The sequence below is a fragment of the Odocoileus virginianus genome, chromosome 17 (genome assembly GCF_023699985.2).
Source record: "Odocoileus virginianus isolate 20LAN1187 ecotype Illinois chromosome 17, Ovbor_1.2, whole genome shotgun sequence".
Taxonomy (NCBI): Eukaryota; Metazoa; Chordata; class Mammalia; order Artiodactyla; family Cervidae; genus Odocoileus; species Odocoileus virginianus.
The window spans coordinates 41,512,259-41,533,807 of NC_069690.1; the positions used below are offsets into that span (position 1 = coordinate 41,512,259).

Consider the following 21,549-nt stretch of genomic DNA (forward strand, 5'->3'; position numbering starts at 1 on the left):
AGATTACAAGCATTCCTGTGAAATGTAGGCCCTTGGGGATTCTTTAGGAAAGGAAACTGTGTAAGGAAAAATCCCTCAGTTCTGAAGGCCCCTAAGATTGTTGCCATTTGGTAAGGCAGCAGATGCTAACTTACAAGAGGCCCTTTAGTCTACGGCCTTTTTCCCACTGAACAGAAGGGAAAAGTGTGTTTTCTATCTGTCCCAAGGGAAAGTCACAGTTGCTGAGGAGTTGTAGGAGTTGGGTTCACAAAGCATGACAGTCTCAAATCCTTGACAGTCTTTGCTAATCAGCACCCCCACACTAAGCAAATCTCCCTTGCTGGGGTCCAAATCTAGTTTAAAAAAAAAAAAACACATTAACTACAGAGAAAAAGAATTCTCTCCTTTATCATAAAATGTTTTCCTTCCTCCCACACCACAAGCCAAGTAACCTTTAGCTGCAACTTTAACACTGATGATCTGGCTATGCAGTAAAATCAAATGCAGAAGGCTGGCTGGCCACTGGCCCCGTGGGCTGGACTGCACTGATGTTCTCACTTTAGTGGTGACAGGGGAACGCAAAACTCCGTCAAGGAAGAAGGTGAACTCCTGAAGGGCAGCAGGCTGTGTCTTCAGCTGTCAGTCCAGGGCAGGGGCTACTTACATGGTTTCTGTCCTGGGACAGCAACAATATTCTAAGACTTTTCATGCTTGAGCTTCTATCCAAAATGTCAATTGCTTTGTCAAGATCATCTTGATTCTTCAGCAGGATGGAGAGCTGTGACACATGACACAGAAAAAGGAAATCATATAAAATATGTCTTTAGTCTGCAAAAACAAGCAAAACAAACAAAAACTAAAAATAAATTTGGAGAAAAACAATCTCAATGCATACTCTGGAGTCCTCAAAAACCTAACTGAAGCCATAGAGATATTTTCTCTTTTTTTTTTCATTTAAGTGTACAATTTAATAATTTTTAGGAAAATGACAGAGTTGTGCAACCATCACCACAATTCAATTTTAAAACATTTTCACCACTTTAAAAAGATCTCTTGTGCCCATTCACAGTCACTCCTCTTTTCTACCTCTCACCCCAGGCAACCACTAATTACTCTCTGTCTCTAGAGATTTGCATTTCCTGGACATTTCATATAAATGAAATCACACAATTCATATATATTTGATTCAATTCATAGTCTTTTGCATCCAACTTCTTTCACTTTGCTTAGTGTTTTTGAGTTCATCCATGCTGTAGCACATTAGTACTTTATTTCAAGATATTTTCTGAGAAGAGCTTCCTCTCCCAAAATACTCTCTACTCCAAAGCCATCAAGTCCCAAACAGTTTTAGCCCCCATATTTCTTCCCAACTAGAGCAGTAAAAGCGTGTCCCACCCTACTCTGTGCTGACGTTAACAAAATAAGCAGAAAAGGCTGAGGAGGAGGAGGGGGTGGGCTGAGGATGAAAACATTACTCAAGTAAGAACACAAATTTAGACCACATAGAAGGGTTTAATATCTTAACGTTTAAAGGTTGAAAACAAAATCCCTAACTAGAACCAAAAATGACTTTCTCTGTTTTCATTCCATTGAAGTATTAAAGAGAAGATTCTCAAGGATATAGATAAATCTTATTCGCTATTAAAAAGCAGAAGATACTGAGTTCAGTTCAGTCGCTTAGTCTTGTCCGACTCTTTGCAATCCCATGAACCGCAGCACGCCAGGCCTTCCTATCCATCATCAACTGCCGGAGTCTACCCAAACCCATGTCCATCGAGTCGGTGATGCCATCCGACCATCTCATTCTCTATCGTCCCCTTCTCCTCCTGCCCTCAATCTTTCCCAGCATCAGGGTCTTTTCCAATGAGTCAGCTCTTCACATCAGGTGGCCAAAATACTGGAGTTTCAGCTTCAACATCAGTCCTTCCAGTGAACACCCAGGACTGATCTCCTTTAGGATGGACTGGTTGGATCTCTTTGCAGTCCAAGGGACTCTCAACAGTCTTCTCCAACACCACAGTTCAAAAGCATCAATTCTTCTGTGCTCAGCTTTCTTTATAGTCCAACTCTCACATCCATACATGACTACTGGAAAAACCATAGCCTTGACTAGACGAACCTTTGTTGACAAAGTAATGTCTCTGCTTTTTAATATGCTGTCTAGGTTGGTCACAACTTTCCTTCCTAGGAGTAAGCATCTTTTAATTTCATGGCTGCAATCACCATCTGCAGTTATTTTGGAGTCCCAAAAAATAAAGTCAGCCACTGTTTTCACTGTTTCCCCATCTATTTGCCATGAAGTGATGGGACCGGATGCCATGATCTTAGTTTTCTGAAATATTATGAGTACTTAGTATTAAAAGATACAGAAGTATGCTATGCCTTAAGACCTAAATAATGTCAGATCTTACACATCTGTGGCAAACACAAAGCAAAAATCCAATTAATTTCTGCAGTTTACAATTTATAATACAAGGAAATAAGAACTCTAAATCCTAGGCCAGGAAATAACAAATAGTAAAAAACAGTATTTAAAATAAAAGCTCAAAACAACCCATGGAATGGGATGAAATTCTACAGATCATTATCACATTAAAGAATTCATTTCTGACTAACATATAAAGTAAGGATATAAGGGTTAGTGTTGGGTGGAGACACAAGAAGATAAAGAAATTACTGGAGTATGTTTTAACTTAAAAAAAAAAGCTACAATTTTGCAAATGTATGATAAGGATCTAGTATCCAAAATATGTGAAGAACTCTTACAACTCAACAAGAGGACAAGCAATCCAGTTTTTTAAATGGGCAAAGGATTTGAATATGTATTTGTCCAAAGAAAAATAAATAAATGACTAATAAGTACATGAAAAGATACTCAATATCATTAGTCATTAGGGAAATGAAAATTAAAACCACAATAAAATATCACTTGATACATACTAGGATGGCTATAATTTTTTTAAAAAAGAAAAAAAAAAGAATCACAAGTACTGGTGAGAATGTGGAGAAACTGCAACCCTCATATATTGCTAGTAGGAATGTAAAGTGATACCAGTCAATATGAGATAATTGGGCATTTCCTCAAAAAGTTAGAGTTTCTACAAGACTCACAATTCCACTCTTAGGTATATTTTAGAGGATTGAAAACAGCTGTTCAGATAAAACTGGTACACAAATGTTCATAGCAGCATTATTTAAGACAGCCAAAAGTGGAAAAACTCATGTCCATCAAGAGGTGAATGAAGGGATACACAAAATGTGGTATACCCATATCATGGAATATTATTCAGCCATACAAAGGAATGAAGTCCACTACACGCTACAATATAGATGAGCCTTGAATACATGCTCAGTGAAAGAAGCCAAATACAAAAGGCCACATACTGTGATTCCATATACATAAAATGTTCAGAATAGGCAAATTCAGGAAGATTTAAAGTAAATAAGCAGTTGCCCGGGGCTAGGAAGTGGAGGGGGAATGGGAAGTGACTGCTAATGAGTATAGGGTTTCTCTTTGGGGTGATAAAAAGGTTCTGGAATCATGTACTGATAGTTAACACAACTCTGAATATACTAAAAATCACTGAATGTACAGTTTAAAAACATAAATTTAAAATAAAAGGGTAAGTGATATGGTAGGTGAATTATATCTCAAAAAAGCTCTATTTTAACAAAAATATAAACATAAATAAAATCAAAGATTTTTCATTTGTGGTTCACAAGTCCTGACAAGGCAGGGTTTAGAGGGCAAAGAAAAATAGGTTGAGAGAGTTGAAATCAATAAGATATAAATTAGTCAACTCTTAGTCACTGACATTAGCAGAGTATGGAAAAACATGCATGATTTAATATAGTAACAATTATGGGAATTCCCTGGTGGCCTAGTGGTTAGGATTCTGGGCTTTCGCTGACATGGCCTGGGTTCAGTCCCTGGTCTGGGAAATGAGGTCAAAAAACAAAAACAGATACAACAACAACAGTAAAAAAGTGATGAAAAATAAACGCTCAAATACATTAGTCTTCACTGACTCTTAAAAAATATATTTGGTTAAGAATCAATATCTGTATAAACATTTGAATAAAGGAATGCCCAACATTCTGGGCAGTCACTTCCTTGGCAAGAGTCTGAAAATGGATTTTGGGACATACGGAATTCTTAATGGAAATATTAATGGAAAGAGAAATAAGTAGTACTAAATCATCCAGAAAAATATTTCCTAACTAAAGAACACCTTGAATGCTGACTGGCTAGCTGATTTTAGCCTCGTTTTCTCATACAGTCATGGATGTTTGTTCTATGGATTTTTCACTTATATTTTGGGGGTTCTCATATCCTGTATTTAAAATGTGTTAGTTTACGTACTTTGAAATGCTTACATCTGTTTTATTTACTAACCATAGTGTTAGTGATTTTCTAAATTTGTTGTATTTCTAAAATTTACCCAAAAGCGAAAGATCAGATGGTCTTATTTTTGTTAGCTATATGGCAGCATATACCCAACTGGGGAGCTCAGTGGTAAAGAATTTGCCTGCAATGCAGAAGACTCAGGTTCGATCCCTGAGTCAGGAAGATTCCCTGCAGGAGGGCATAGCAACCTGCCTGGAGAATTCCATGGACAAAGGAGCCTGGCGGGCTACAGTCTATGGGATCACAAAGAGTCAGACACAACTGAAGTGACTGAGCAAGCATGCATACCCAACTGTGGCTGTACATTTTGTTTAAAGAGGACCAGAAAGTTTTTGGCCAACGAATCTCAGCTTCTATGGATTTCAGCCCCAGAGTTTGGAGGAAATTCTTAACTTTTCAACCACTAAAATAAAACTACATAGGAAAGACCTCTCAAAGAGCCATGAGGTTGCCCAGCTTTCCTGTCTATTCCCCTCAACTTAGTTCCCTCAAGGAGCAAGCTTTTTTTTTTTAAAGCCTTTATTTTCAACTAAGAGATGAATCAATCCTTAATTCTTTTTTCTTTTTTTTTAAGATTTTATTTTATTTTTTGGCTGCGACAGGTCTTCATTGCTTTCTTTAGTTGCAGCAGGCGGGCTTCTCATTGCAAGGGCTTCTCTTGCAGAGCATGGGCTCTAGGTATGGAGGCTTCCACAGCTGCAGCACATGGGCTCAGTAGTCATAGCTTCTGGGCTCTAGACTGTAGGCTCAGTAGCTGTGACGCATGGGCTTAGTTGCTCCGCAGCATGTGGGATCTTCACAGACCAAAGATCGAACCCATGTCTCCTGCATTGGCAGATGGATTCTTAACCACTAGACCACCAGGGAAGCCCCTCAAAGTGCAGGCTCTTTACTGGGCACAAACACATTGCCTTTCAGACTAACGCAAAGCACCAACCCAAGCAGACTACAGCCTCTAGTACCTTCCTTGGAGCTGGGAAAGCAGCCAAGTAACTGACATTCAAAAGAATTCCTTCCTGGGTGATGTTCAAAGTATGCATAAATAAGGACCGTTGAGTGGGGTTAGAAGGAGTAAGTGTTTAAAGAAATGATTAGAGTAGGTGCTAATGTTTGACACCAGCTACAATCAGAAGCTAAACTCTGAGAGGAATCCAACATTTATGACTGTCAGTAGAGGACCTACCACCAGTTTTCCCCACATCCCCAGCCCTGCTGAATCCTCTGCTATAGCAAGGCAACGCTAAGCTCTGACCCTGATCCCTGTACCTGACCCCACCATGGAGTTATTAGAGCTACCGGCCTAGAATGAGCAGAAGGAATGGAAATAGCTGTGCAATCTTCCACACAGTAAAAAAGAAAAATCCCAAAATTATTGGAGTTAACAAAAGAGGCTCCAGAAAATGAAAACCTGCAGATGACATTAGAAGAACAAGCTAGTTCTCTCAGTTAAGCTGAGAGAAGATGGGTAGGCAAGGTGCGCCCCACATCCCCAGGCCATCTGACTTCCGCACCTCATTGTTCATGTAATGTAGATCCAGAGGCTGCCCAAACACTGCTGTCACCTTGTGCTCCACATCTTCGTATCTCACAGGCCGGCTGAATGCTATAATTCTGAAACAGAACAGAAGCATGGTTAACTGTACATTTTAAATGCAGGGTTTAGAAGTTATGACTCCTAAGTGATATTTTCCTTTCGTTTCAAGAGTTCTTTTTATTTTTCATACAGCTTGCCTTTCTCTGTATTTTTTTTTTTCTTCTCTTATCTGCCTTTATATTTTTACCCTTTCTCTGAGCATCTCTCAGGTTTTTCAATAGTACCCACAGGCAGTATTCAATCTCAATCATTGTTCTACCACTTCAGCTCAGATCTTTCCGTCAATGACAGCTCAGTATCACCGCAGGACACCTGGGTTTAAAATCTATGTTCCAAATATTCCTTTTAGGAAGAAAACCTGGCAACTGGAACCGCAGTCCTGAAAACATGGTCTTAACTCCTAAATGACTCACATCAAGGACTTGAAAAGGTCTTTTCTACTGTTCATTTTTGAGATGCCACAGGAATCTCAATGGTGATTATCCTAAGAATTGACATTTCCAACCACCAAGTCACAGGAATTCCCCTTGAGTTGGTTATGTGCCTGATCAGTTTTCTTAACCAGTGACACATGTGTGCCTATAAGTAGTGTTGATATTGATGCTTTTCTAGAGAGACTCACTAGGTCTATTCAAAGAATGATTTCTATAAATATTAACACATGGTAGAGTAGGAACATGTTTAAAGAGGTCTTAAAATAACTTGTCGTTACATATCACAACAAAATTTACAAGTGGGCATAGATGAAACTAAGTTGGCAAAATGTTGACAATGTTGAAGCTGGGTGACAGATCCTTGGAGGCTCAGTTTCACATTCTCTACTTTTGTGTGTGTTCGACATTTTTTTAAATAAAAAGTTTTAATGTTATTAGGGATACTGGGGATAGTCAACAATGTTTGACATATAAAAGTGACCATATCATATGGGTCCAACCCAATGCTTTAAAACTTATTTAAAACAAAAATAAACAAAGAGATAAACAGAATATAAAAAAGAAACTCATATGTATACTATATATGTACAAGTATATAAGAAAATGTAGAAATAAAAAAATGTTGGCGTAGGGATGGTCTTCCTACTAAGCATTATATAAAATTACATAAAATACAGAAGCCAAAAGGAAGAAGACAAATTTGACAGCAACAATTTAAACTGCTGATGGCTGCATCTTTTAAATTTGTCTGAAGTCTGAGAGGGTGATGTCTCCTGCTTTCTTTTTCCTCAGATTGCTTTGGCAATTTAGCCTTCTGTGGTTCCAAATGAATTTTAGGATTATTCGTTCTAGTTCTGTGAAAAATGTCATGGGTAATTTGATAGGTAAGCCATTGGATTTTCAGGAAATCTGGCTGACTGAAATCAGTGGGCACCATGAAAGTCATTATATCTAGAACTGAGCTGTTCAATACAGTAGCCACTAGCCACATGTGGCTATTTAAATTTAAATTGATTAAATTTAAAATCAGCTCTTTAAGTCCCATCAGCACATTCAAGTGCTCACTAGATACACGTAGCTAGTGACTAGTATACTGGAGAACACAGCTATAAGTCACCCCTCTTCATACCCAGGTTTACACCTGCAGATCAAAAATATCTGGAAAAAAAAATTTCCAGAAAGTTCCAAAAAAGCAGAACTTGAATATGCCCCATGCTGGCAACTATTTACATGGCAATTACATTGTCTTAGGTTTATAAGTAATCTAGAGATGATTTAAAGTATACGCAAAGATGTACGTAGGTTATATGCAAAGACTACAACATTTCATCTAAAAGATTTGAGCATCCGAGGAGTCTGATATCCACAGGGGGCCTTGGAACCAATTTCCTCAGCTACCAAGGGATTTCCGCAGAATGTTTATATTAGAGCCGAGGTTCTACTGAACAACGTTGATAGGCTATTAGTATAATCCTTCATACAAAGCCTAATATCTCAGGAAGATAATTTCTCTATAACTTTTCCTTCATCTGTCACTACCTTCATTTCTGAAAATTATCTTGCTGAATATATTAATTTATATCCACCAGGAAGTCCATCCATATTGTAATCTTTGTATTATCCCCCCTCAAATCAACCATCCCAAGCATTAATCAGGTGCTATCTTTAAAAAAAAGAGAAAAAATTAAGTGCTACCTAGATACGGGTTATCTAGATATGAGTGTTTGATGGATTCTTTTGAGAGAATACCTTTCTATTAAGTTTTTTGTAAATAAGGAATTACTAAATTCCATAAAATTAATTACATATCCCCTTCATCAGGACTTCAGCAACGGTTCAAAAGGGGTCTGCTTTTCTGAATAAAATACCAGATCACTCAGATATCCCTAACACAGTCAGAAAAAGATCAGGCTCAGAGATAAATTCTCCTGCGTTTGGCCTGGTGATGAACATTTAAAACTTCCAAAACCATTTAAAAGCAGACCAAGTCTCATCAAGGTCAAGAAACCAGGACTCTCAGGTTAGTTAAGATCTAAGCTGCCACCGTCACCTTAAATAACTGGCATTTTCAGGCCAGTACTTCAAAGATGGGTCTAACACCCAGCACAACCATCCCCACCAGTTCAAAAAGGCAGGCCCCTTTAGAACTGTGGCTGAGGTCCTGATGAACGGGATGTGATTTACTATAAGGAATAAATAGAAAGGTATTCTCTCAAAAGAATCCATCAAACACCCGTATCTAGATAACTCATATCTAGGGAGCACTTCACTTTCTCTCTCTTTTTTAAAGACAGCACCTGATTAATGCTTGGGATGGTTGATTTGAGATGGGGAGGGAATATAAGGATTACAATATGGATGGATTTCCTGGTGGATATGAACTAATACATTCAGCAATATAATTTCCAAGGAGGCAGATCTTAGCCTACAGTCCTCTTCTGCCCTCCTGAGGCTAAGAGGGAGGAAAGTTCAGAGTCTGATGCCCACCCATCCAAACCAAAGGGAAAGTCAGCCCACCAGAATGGATATCTAGCAAGGACAAAGGGGAAAAGTCACTACTTCTTTCCTCTTTTCTATAAATTCTAAGTCTATAAGAGCCTACAACATTTAAATAGATCCTATTCCTAGTCCTGTAAAAAGTAAAGAAAGCCCACAGAAACATTTTCAAGCAAATCTTTAAGATACGACATACATGAAACCAGAGCTGTCTGTTACAGAGCAGCTTGAACATGGCTTCGCTGCACAGACTTTATAAAGTCCTCAATTCCACACACAGTACACAAACAGTGAAACACCATGGCTCCAGAAAACAGCTCCATAAAAAGAGCATGCAGTTCTCAAAACCTTGATACCAACACTGCTGCTCGGGGCTTCAAAAGGCCATTCCTGCCTGACCACCTTAAATATTTGTGGTTTCGATCTGGCAGCATCTCTGAAACTAAACACACACACTTTCTCAGTGTAAGTCCGCTCACTGTAACTACATACCACTTAGTGAACAGGAATTCAGGAGAGCGTAACTGCGTAATTAGGCTCCGACACAATCAAGTCTTTGATTTAGTATCTACTTCTGAAAACTCTCAGCTGCTCTGAGTTTGGCAATCCCTCCAAAATCCAGTCTGGTCAGAAGTGTGAAAAGCAGCAACAATGAAGTGACAATTTAACTTCCGTGCTACTGGCAGGTCCTAGAATGAACAGCTGGGGACAGAGCTCAGAAAACCTTCCTCTCTCCCGGCCTGGAACAGCCCCAGAATTTACCTAACAGCAGCAGGCCCTGGCTCTGCAGACCGCCCTTTGCACAATGTTTCCACCTCTGACCAATTTGCAGGCTTCTGAATGTATCTTTTTAAGGGAAAGCAGAGCCACAGATCTCTAGAGCTCCAGAGCTAATTTCAGAGAGGGCTGAAAGATGCCAGCAGCAGACAACTTCCAGGACAAAAACGTTTGAAGGCACTTAAGGTCCTCTGGGGGTTTCCCTAGTGGCTCAGCAGTAAAGAACCCGCCTGCAATGCAGGAGCCGAAATAGATGTGGGTTCGATCTCTGGGTTGGGAAGATCCCCTGGAGAAGGAAATGGCAACCCACTCCAGTATTCTTGCCTGGAGAATCCCATGGACAGAGGAGCCTGGAGGGCTACAGTCCACGGGGTCGCAAAGAGTTGGACACAACTGAAGAGACTGAGGACGCATGCAATGCATGCTTGTGCGTATACATGCCACACACATGCACACAAAGTGTCCCAAATATCCCCTGACCAGAGTTCTGTATGCTTTCTTAAAGATTTTCCTTAAAATAACTTGAGAAATTAAGTGAAGTCATATTTTTCTCCACTGAGAACTTCTATCTTAACTTCCTACAAAAACCTTAATATTGACAATGGAAAAAGGATACAAGGGTTTTTTAACAGTACTTTCACTTCCCCAAGGTAAGACACAGAATGCAGACTGACAACTCTCTCTTTCTATGTCCTCAAATGAGCTGAAATCTTTCACAACTGAGGGACTTAATGTAGCTTCCCATGACCTAGAGACATTTTAAAGAAACTTCCAATTCACCCAACATGACCCCTGATGTGGACAAAACCAGGGACATTCTTTCAGGAAAGGAATGGCAGCATGTCACAGGAGAAGCCTCCTCTCCCTCTGATGCCCACAGCTGGCACAGGGTCAGCGTGTCTGGAAGCTATGACTCAGTGGAGCTGGAGCTCTGACTTCCTCCCCCAGCACAATGATGGACCTCACAGCAGCAGAATAAGAGCAGAAGGGTAAATAAAACATTAGCAGTTGACGCTTTAAGACCAGAAACAAGGTTCAGTCAATATGCCAAACCAAGGATGAAACATTCCCCTTTATTCCCCATCAACCCCATTACCCAGCCAGGGACCCCATAGGAATCACTCCAGGGAGATGGCTCCCACAAGCTGCACACTTTCTGAGAAATGGGGCACCCATGACACATCCACTCATCAGAAGGCAGACTTACCGCCTCTCCCCATTGTGTTCGAACTTGATTCTGACGTCACTCTGCCAAAGAAAGGATAGACAGGTTAGCGGGTTTTCTGGCCTGTGTCACTCCTGCCCCACCCAGGTAGCCTCAGGCAGTCTTTCAGCAACATTAGGCAGCATCCCTGAAGGCTCCTGTTGGAGCTTCTCTGCCCTGATGGGCACTCTTGTCACTGAGTTCTAACCTCCGGGGCAACAAAGCTCTTGGGACAAGAACCCTCGAGGGTGCCCAGCCCAGGAGCTCTGCTCTGACATGTCATCTCTAAGTTCACAAGCTCTATTTCCACAACTAGCTCTGGAGCTGCTCCCACTCTGTCACCACCTCCGGGCCAGGATACCGTTCCTTCTTGGCTGACGTAACTAAACAGAGAAAGAACTCTTCATAGTGATAATTCTAGCTATACGACCACAACCAAGTTACTTACCCTCTGTAACTCTTAGTTCTTCCATCTGCAGAATAGGGCTAAATATACCTAACTCACAGAGCTGTTATGAAAACTAAACAAGAAAATGTAAGTAAAATACTTAATACATAGTAGACATGCAATAAATGGTTGCCACTGGTACCAATGATTTCCACTATCCTATCACAGCTGCCCTGAGTGGGAGTAGAGTGGCACCCTGGACAAATACCTCATAATTGTCCCCAGTTTTAGCCTAGATGACCATCAGGGTACCCTATAAGCTCTGGGAGAACAGGGATCATACCTGTTCAAGAATTCCATAGCTCCAGGGACAAGCAAATGTAATGGTATATAATCTCTGTGCTTAACAATATTTGTTAAATGAATTCATTGATTGAAAAACAGAGTTGAGTATAAGTATCAGAAACAAGAAAAAGAAGGAGTGTCAGAAGGTTAAGGAACAAATCAGGGAGGAAGAGATACTATAAAGGTCAAATAAATAACTTGAGGGAGTTAGAAATGACAGGAAAAGAGAAGAGATATTATAGAAGAACAGGTACAAAGGAAAAAGAAAACTAAAATTGTCAGGAAACCAACAAGTAATAGAGATAAAGGTAAGAAAGAGTTCATAGTCAGTGAATGAAAATAATACTGAGATAGACAAAAGACTGTGGCTTTGAAGAAAGAAGAGGGTTTCAGGATATCTGAAGATGAAGAACATAGAGCAGGCAGAGAAGATGACAGAAAAAGGAGAAAGCTGAAAGGTAGGGTAGGTGCACAAAGGCTTCCCCTTCCCAAGAGATGGGAGGGCTAGAATTCTCTTCCAGTCAAATGAACCAGACTGATGATTCTAACTTACACTCTAAAAATTTATACTCTAAAGACTCTAATTACACTCTAAAAACCCCTAAAAGCTTTTGCTTATGTATATGATATCTACAAATATTTGCCTTATTAGAAATTAAAACTAAGAAAACTTAAATTTTATTCATCTAAAAATAATTAAAAACCACTATATGTTAACATAAACACATTTTAAAAACTGTATGTTTTTTAAAAAGTGAAGTGAGATGGAGTTCCCTGGTGGCCTAGTGGTTAGGATTTGGCACATCCACTGTGGAGGCACAGGTTCAACTCCTGGTCAGGAGACTATCCTCTGTGCCACGCAGTGTGGCCAAAATACCAGGAAAAAAAAAGAAAGAAAGAAAGAAAAAGTGAAGCAAGAGAGTAGGCACTCCTTAATGCATGGCTTCATAGGAGACAGCTGGATTCTCTTATCAGCTTCTGCTTTCAAACTGTTGTGATAACATGTGTCATACAGCCTCTGGAAAGCTCTAGTGTACTTTTTAAGAGTATGAGGGTGAAAAGGCCAAAGAACATCTTAGTACTAGTATGAAAATAGTTTTAACCTGAGGGACGCCGAAAGGTTCTTGGGAACCTGCTAGGGGTCCCAGAATACACCTTGAGAGCCACTGAATTAAAATATAAGTATAGCCTTTAACCCACTATTTTAAAGTCAAGGAAATGGAGGCTCAAAGAGCTTCATGCCCCCCAAAAATTCACATAGTAAACAGTGGACAGCAAAGCTCCCTGGACTAACAGGCCTGCACTGTGATAGCTCTTCAAAATACAACCCTGATACAGCCCACTCATCCTTCGATTTCACATATGGACCACTTTATCCATTACCAATAATATGACAATAGCTGACATTTATAGAGCATTTACTGTATACTAAGCCTTCTTCTAAGTATGTTACATGCATCAATTAAACTAACCCTCACAACAGGAACTCTTACGATCCCTATTTTACAGGAGAAACTGAGTTACAGTGAAGTTAAATAAATTCACTCAAGATCACAATGCTTTAAAAGAAGTCTAAATAGGCTACAACTTAAGTGTTACACAGGCAAGGGAGGTTTATTTTACTCACAGATGCAGGGCTTCAATGGGAACACTGAAAGAAAGAAACTATCACAGGATCTTCTGAAACCTTACTTTTCAGAACTCATGGAGGAGATGGAGTAATAATCGAGTCAGCATCAGATCAGGGTGGCAACCTTGTGGGAAGCTATGGGGCCTGGGGAACCAGTAAGCGGAGGCTCTGGCTGAGGCTGTGCATGGTTGGAGGTGGAGAAGGTGGAATGGGAAGGCAGGGTGCCCCACCTGGTCTGCATTCTAGGTGAGAGAGACTGTGTGTGAGTGTGAGCGTACACATGCACACCGGCAAAGATGTGGCACACTGCAGAGGAAGCTGTGCGGCTTCAAGGTTTTATGAGTGACAGCAGTTTTGCCACTGTCTTCCTTTTCTCCTTCCCCTGAAGTTCCCATGGGAAGGGCCTTCCAAAGCACAGTGTCTGCGCCACGCTGCCACGCTCAGACATGTCACCTCCAGCTTCCCATACTGTCCAACTTCACACCAGCTCTGGAGGACCCCACATCTCCACCACAGTTTGCAGTCCTGTCTGTCCCCACAGGTAGGGTGCCACTCCTTTCACCTAGAACATTATTACAGTTAAGTCCCCTACATACCAATAAGTTCCGTTCCAAGAGCACGTTCGTTTTTTATTTGTTCAAGTCCAACAAAGTTAGCCTAGTTACCCAACTAACACAATCAGTTATATAGTCTATACTGTAGTAGGTTTATAATACTTTTCACACAAATAATGTAAAAAATATAAAATATAAGACATTTTTAATCTTATAGTACAGTACCTCGAGAAGTACAGTAGCACCAGCTATATCACCACTGCTTTTACACTTGTTTCTGCACATCCTGGGCTTGAAATAAAGATACTGTACTACTGTATACAGTACTGTACAGCACACAAAAGCACAACCGCGTGTAGAGGGTTCACGCACGTGACAAGGTGCGCTAGGCATGTGAACTAACATGACTGAACATGGGAAGGCACATTCGCATCTGTCAAAGCTCACACCTTGAAGGTTCATATGTGGAGGACTTACGATATTTAGATGAACCTAGGAAAGAACTCCCTCCGTCCCTTTGTGGGACTAAAGGAACTAAATTTATTTCATGATGGGACATAATCCAAATGCTATTCAACGTGAATTCAGTCAGAAAGGGAATTAAACTTTTGCCTCAAACCACAAATCACTCCTACTCAAGACTAACCTAGCCTGTGATTAGCAAGCAGTGTAAACAAAGATGCCCAGTCTTCTGAGTCCTATGTCTGATGTGGCTACGGCCTTTCCAGAGCAGGATGCAGGCCTGTGACTGGTTTCCATGTACCACATGGTGTGCCCAAATCTGCCAAGTTCCCAACCCTGGGTTTCCCCTGTCAGGCTGACTAGAACAAGCCACGGACAAGAAAGTTCCGCTAAAGCTCACTAGATTCAATTCCTTCCTGCCAACCGCTCTCTGTGCCTCTCTGAGGCATTTCGCATTGGTGGCTGTGTCCTCCTTGCCTCTGTGACTCTGTCTCAAGCCAGAGAACCTGCCACCACTCTAACCACTTCTGCTTCTTTGCTGGTTCCTCTTCCTCGTGCCTTCTCCCACCCCTCCCCTCAACACGTGACTATGCCTCAAGGTTTGAACTTTTGGCCTCTGGATTTCTCTCCTTCTCCTCACATCTTCTCCTTGGTAGGAATTAAAAAATCAGGTCACCTCTAAATAGAAGATTCCCAAATCTCTATGTCTAGCCCCATCTTCTCAAGCAAAACGTCATCCATCTGCCATGTAAACGAGGCAGGTAAGTCATTTATAAGGAATGGAGCACTAGAGTCAAGTTGTCTGGCTTCAAACCCTGGGTGTATAACCTGCCTGTGGTAACCTTGAACATGACTCTCTGTGACCCAGTTTCCTCATCTGCAAAGTGAAAACAGTGACAATCTGTCTTGTGGAATTATCAAAATAATTAAATAATTGGGGAAAGATATGAGAAGAGTACTTGACACACATGTTCAAAAAGTGATAATAGAGATCCATTCTCCTTTAGCCAAACCCTTGGAGCCAAAAGTGTTTCAGAACAGCAGTATGGGGAATTCCCTGGTGGTCCAGTGGCTAAGACTCTGCGCTCCTGATACAGGGGGGCTGGGTTTGATCCCTGATTAGGGAACTAGATCCCACATGCCACAACTAAGACTCTATGTAGCCAAATAAATAAAAATAAATGTTTAAAAAAAAAAAAAAAAAAAGAACAGCAGTATGTGTTCTGTATGTTAAGTGATGCCCCTCCGGGGAGAGGGTGTCAGGCGGCGCTCCCAGGCAGAGGCAGAACACACACAAACACTTTGTGCCCTCCTCTACACTGCTAAGCCTCTCTGGAAGTTAGTTTGGGGCTTTGTAACTAGTTCTGACCAATAGCTGGGGACAAAGTTGAGTTCTGCACTCTCTTCCTTGGCAGCCACAGGTTCCAGGTCAGAGGAGCCACCCTCAACCAGGGTCCTGACGTGGCTGTGGGGAACACTGTCACCTCCTTCCCCACACTGGACACGGCTGTACAGTCACTGAGATTCAGGGTTTACCTGCTAACAGCAAAAGTCAGTTTCTGTATTGAAAAGTATCAATATTCACAATAAGTGCAATAAATAAAGACTATAAATAGCCCTGTGTCCATTCAGGCCAAGTTTTGTTGCCAAATGAGTTTGCCGGAAATTTGAAAATACATAAATTCTAAAAAGCACCTTTTAGTTGGCAGCACTCTTTGGATTTCAGAACTGCAAAAGCAATGCACACACATACCTGCGCACACAATTTCAGTCTTTCGCTATAATTGCAAACTCAACCTAGTTACGTGTCTTCATCAGCTACCCTCCCTAACTAATCCCCCTTCTCAACGGTGCCACTTATAATACTGGCTACAGGTTCAAACCTCTGAGCTCTGTTTGATTCGTTCCCTCTTTTCCCTTCCTCAGCAGATGGCAAGACCCCACTCTCCCCTCCAGAGACTCCTGGATGAGACTGCTTCCCATTCTCTCAGTTCTCACTCGCCTCTAGTCCCTTTCCCCTCCTCAACTCCTGAAGCAGCCTCTGCACTTCTCAGCTCCCCTCTTCCAGCACGTTCCACATGCCTCCACAGTCTCAATCATCTTAGCCACTGCTTTTACCACATCCCTTCTTTATTCAAAAAGTAATCAGCGATACCCATGACCTATGGAATAAAGTCTAAGTTATTAACTATTATTCAAAGCCCCCTGGAACTTATGCTTACTTAGTTTAATCATCTCACATTGTTTGTTCTCAAAGGGAACCCTCTCTCCAGCCAGATCGATGCCCACCCTATTTCCTGAAATATGCCATGTGCATTCCTTCCCCTAGGCCTTTAACAATGCAGTTTCCCACCCTGGAGTGCTGTACTTCCTCCTGTCCACCTGACTAAACTCCTACACATCCTTCACTGCTTGCCTCCAGTGCCACCTTCTCCGGAAATGACTCTGACTCCTCCAGCCCAAGTTCACCTTTCACTTTCCTGGCCTCCTTTACCTCTCAGAATCTGTACCACGTATTTAGGCACAGTCACAACCTACCTTAGTTTCTTTTTTTCACATATTTCTCGTTTATAATAAGACTGCATGATTCCTAGCGTACAGAGAATATAACATATTTCTTTTGTCAAAGAAGCTTGAGTATAAGCTCATGTTGAACTGAACGGAGAGATGCCACAGCTGCTGAGAAAAAAAGCACCAGTACAAAAATTCAGGTCTAGGTAGGTTCAAGTGCCCTGGCTCACCAGAGCCAGTGTGGTGAAAGGAAGAGTAAGGGCCACAGACAGGAGAAGACAGCGAGGCCTCCAGGCTGAGCTGCAACCTGGGAACACCACAGGGCAGCAGGAGTAACCAACGATACCAAACTTAAGTAGAAAAGACCTTCTCAAAGTCTGAATTTAACAACTGAACATGTAATCCGAGAAGATTCTCAAGCATTTAAAAAAAAAAAATCAAAGTGTTTATTAAACAAAGGTCTGTGAACCTCTGACCTGGCAAAGGCCCCCATGAGCCAGTATCTCTGGCACCCTCTCTGGTTTTGCAGTGCTCCCATTCCCCCACATTGCTATGTACCTTTGCTGGCTCCCACATCTTTGGCACTGGAGTCCTTATTTTTGCCAAAGATAGTAGATAAATGAGAAGAAAAGAGCACCAAAAATAATTTTATTTGTGTGACTCAGAGAAGTCCTAAGAGATCAGTGGAAGAGGTGACTATAAAGCGACCGTCTTCCCTGCCCCAGTTCCTGCTCAGTCTCCAGTCCTAGCACTGCACAAGGCATTCAGTGAGGGTCTGAATAAATAAATCAATGATGAAATGGCATATCCATTATTTACTGCTACTTAATAAAATACCACAGAAAAGGAAGCTTCTTATGAAATAGAATATGAGACTTGTACACTGTATTGTGTTTTATTTTCAAACTAGCCAGCCTATCTTATCAATAACTCTTGAAAGAAAAAGGAAGTCCTGAAGAGTCAGGTCTATCACAGTAAAAGCAAAAGACGGTCTGCTCAGTCCCTGACCCTGCTGGCAGAACAGCTCCTAGAATTCTCCTCCTTTAGAGCTGATACCAAGAGCCTGCCCTTCTAGTGCCTGCTATGAAGAAAACAACTTTTTCATTCTCAAGTACCAACTAGTGAACATCTCCGTTCAAGCCTCTACCTACCTCTGTGATAAGATTCAAGGAAAACAGGAATCTGTGGTAATAAGGATTCTATTTCTTCCTTCACCAGGATTTTCATATGTTAGGTTAGCTGCACAAGTCTGCAAAGGACCATCTGATTGATAGTAATGTCAATCCAATAAAGGCAGAAAACCTTAACCTTTTCAGCTCCATGACAACAGAAGTGACGCAGTCACTACCGCTTTACACCCTACCTTGTGTTCCAACGTATAAAGTGCTCTATATTCTGTCTATAAGCTCACAACTTCCAGAGGTAAACAGAAAAACTGCAGTTCAGAAAGGTCATCAGACTCACACATGGGAAAACTACTGTGACCAGAGGTCAGAAGGCCTGGGTTTGCTTCCTGGCTCTACTTAACACCTTTGCGTAAGCACCTTGAGAATTTTTAAAGTATAACACACATGCTTATATTGCTGTTATTGTTGTTCACTGTCGTTGTTGACAGCACTCTCCAAACTGTAAAATTCCATGTGAATGGATTAGTAACAACTCAATGGCTTCTGGGCCAGGGCTCCTTTCAGCACACTAGCTGCCAGCTTGGAGAAACAGACCCGGTGCTAAAGCACTGCGAGTGATGACTTCTGAAGGGTCTGCAGAGCATGGCCTGCAGCGCCATCCCGGGCCCCAGTCACCCGAGGGCGCGCCACGCGATCCAAAGGCATGCAGCCGGCTCTAGCCAGGCGGCAGGCTCCCAGGGACCTACTGGGAAGCAGAAAGCGCCCAGACCCTAGCTCCTAGCCAGCAGGTGGATAACCAAGCACGTCACGCCCCTGTACTTCCACAGCTGCTCAGAATGCTTAGCTGTTCTCCAATCATTCTCTTCTTTCAATTAATCGCCTAGTTTGTTTACTCAGGGAAGAGGATGTCTGAAGTCTTGCCAAGCAGAGATATTAAATTAGGCTTTCGCGTTCTTCCAGGCCTCGGTCCCAAACAGCTCTGTCAGTGAAGCCCCAGCTCCCGTGGCATTCCTTGCTGTGCCAAGCCTGAGCCCCAGGAGGCTGCGCCAACCTCAGCTCCACCTTTCTCACTCTGAAGCGCTGCTTGCCCCTACGAGCACCGATCTATCCCCAAACAAACCACCTTTCCTACTGGCCAAAATACTTGGTTTCTTTTAACCAGGACTCTGCAACCTGAATCTTTAGCCCAGTGTGACAATTCTTAGACCAATTTGGCATCTCTTAGCCATTTACATTAGGTTTTTGATCTTTCAGTCCTCTCTCATCCTAAGCATGGACCTTCTGGCAGAAGAAGTGGTAATGAGAAAACTGTTTATTCCTATCCTAGGCCCAAGCAAACAAAAACGAGAATTTTTAAAAAGGGAATTCACTCTGTAAACTGTAAAGTCCTACAGTAACAAACTATTAACATCTCGAGACTCTTAGGCTGAGCTCTTTTCATTATATCAGGCTGTAAACACTTTTCCCCTTAACTGCTCTCACCACCCCCACCTCACCCCAACTCACACTTCCTCGGAAATGCATTCACTAAGACTTTCTCTCTCCTCCTGCTTCCAGGATTTTGCTGAAGAATATTTCTCCTGGTCAGAAGTTGAACATCTATTACACTTCCCAGAAGAGACCACTCTACAACCTTGACTTTATTAACTGCAGAAGCTAGTCTGATATTTTCATTGTCCTTTCACCTAAAGTTAACATAAAACTTTGAGCTTCAATTTCTAAACAGCCATGATAGTTCCACAGCTTCACATTCCCCCCAGAACCCCATGGCCCTGGATTAGACTATTAGATAGGTTTCCCACTGATGAGCTTATCACAATGTGTAGAAACCCATGAACTCATGACCTGTCCATGGAGGATGAATGTACACATCTCCAAGCGTGTACTCAATTTCTTGCCCAACAAATCAAAAGTCCCTTATATAAAGTTGTGCTAAGACCACAGCCAATAGCCACATGTTGCTATTTAAATTTAAAATAATTAAAACGGGATAAAAATTTAAATTCAGTTCTTCAGTTGCTCAACAGCCATGTATGGCCAGTGGCTACTACATGGGGCAGCACAAACATAAACCATTTCTATCACCACAGAAATTTACTGTTCAGCAGTGGTACAGGCTGCGTATGAATAATATTGTTGTGAGAAATGGTAAGAGAACACAGGTAACGAGTAACCAGTGCTCCCTACAAATCCACTAAGACAACGTGTCCAAGAAATGAACTCTATACACTTCGAGCACTGCAAGATTTAAAAGCACATTTCAACTTTAATGGGTAATTTTATTCCTTACCAAAAATTTCTTTTTCTCACTGGCCCCTGCACATGAGCCTGTTGTTACTGTGGGGCTGTTCAGAAGGGCTGAGCTGCTGCTGTTATGCTTTTTCTTTAAAAACAAAAAAACTGAGGTTAATAATCTGTATCCTTCATGCTGCAGAAAAAGTCTGATGATATTCAAGTAAACTGTGGATCCAAACAGCTAGTATTTCTTGTTAAGATTATTTCCTGATAGTAGTCAATCCTTTTCACAGCCTTCTACTTCTATAACCACAGCTTTCACTCCAAAAGCATAGCAGCAGGCACAGTAAAAGATCAGGATTTTCTAACAGTAGCTTTAGTATCCTCTAAGCAGGATTCCTAAACAGTGACAGACCACTTCACCCCTCAGCCGGGTTCTTTCGGGCCTTCCAACTCAAGAAAGCTTCCCCTTTTCACCTACTAACTGATGTCCAGGCTAACAGTCCCACTTGGAGAAGGATCAGCTGACTGGAGCAGCATTAGCAAGCACACTCCACATAGGAAGACAGGAAGGAAAGTGAGGTCATTAGGCTCAAGCCTGGGGGAGGGGATTCACTCCTGGTAGAATGCTCCTTCCCAAAGCAGCTTTGAATAGAACTGTTACAGCAAGGCAGAACCCACACAATCGGAATAGTGCATGAGAGCAGTACAAGAATGGGCCCTATTCTGTTGCTCCCCAGTTCTACAAGGGAACCACAAAAAATAAGAGCAGCTCTCTAAACTATTCCTTCCGCTATAACTAAAACAAAAGGACTTGGGGTCCCCAGTTTTCCTAAAGGCAGGAAATACTCTGGAAGGCTACATCTAGCAGACCTCAGGCAGAAAAAGTTCCAGCCCCTTCTACTTTCTCCAGGAACCAAGAGCACTTCTGAAGAACTGGTAGACAAGGTGCAGATGAGCAGAGAGAAGGTCAGCTGACAACCAAGAGAACCGCCAAGGAGGAAATCATCAACCACATGGAACACAACCCTCTGATGGCCACTAGGAAGGCAGGCTCCCCCTCACTCACTCCTCTCTGCCGCCAAAGGACCCGGGAAACAAGGAGCCCAGCAAGACTGACCGGGAGAAGAAAGTTCTCCACAGGGCACACGCTGAGATGTTAACAAAAGACAAACTGCGTTCCTAAGAAAGCACACAGCTCTCAGTAAAACAGGCACTCTCAACTACCTGAGTTAATGAGGGGAAACAGCTGTAAATAGCAGTAATAACAAAATCACTCATTCTTACCTTCAGAATACATGATGTTTTATTAAATACATTTCCCTTCCTAATTACATTTAAATAAACTAAAATCAATTAATTCTTCCTGGGAATATACTGTTTAAAGAACTCCTGAGCTAGAGAT

At 41.7% G+C, this 21,549-nt stretch overlaps 1 protein-coding gene across 4 annotated transcripts in view; it reads right to left on the reverse strand.

The window, feature by feature from the left end:
- The window catches only part of MAP3K3 (mitogen-activated protein kinase kinase kinase 3), a 58,038-nt gene that overhangs the window by 27,857 nt on the left and 8,632 nt on the right, over positions 1-21,549 (reverse strand). For 2 of the 4 annotated variants that reach the window (XM_020875241.2, XM_020875240.2), the window contains exons 3-6: positions 20,200-20,292; positions 10,896-10,936; positions 5,899-5,998; positions 644-757 (exon numbers count right to left, since the gene is read on the reverse strand). In XM_020875241.2, the coding sequence (XP_020730900.1) occupies positions 644-757; positions 5,899-5,998; positions 10,896-10,936; positions 20,200-20,292 (348 nt within the window). The remainder of the gene's footprint in view (positions 1-643; positions 758-5,898; positions 5,999-10,895; positions 10,937-20,199; positions 20,293-21,549) is intronic. The other 2 variants (XM_020875243.2, XM_020875242.2) reach the window with 1 other exon arrangement.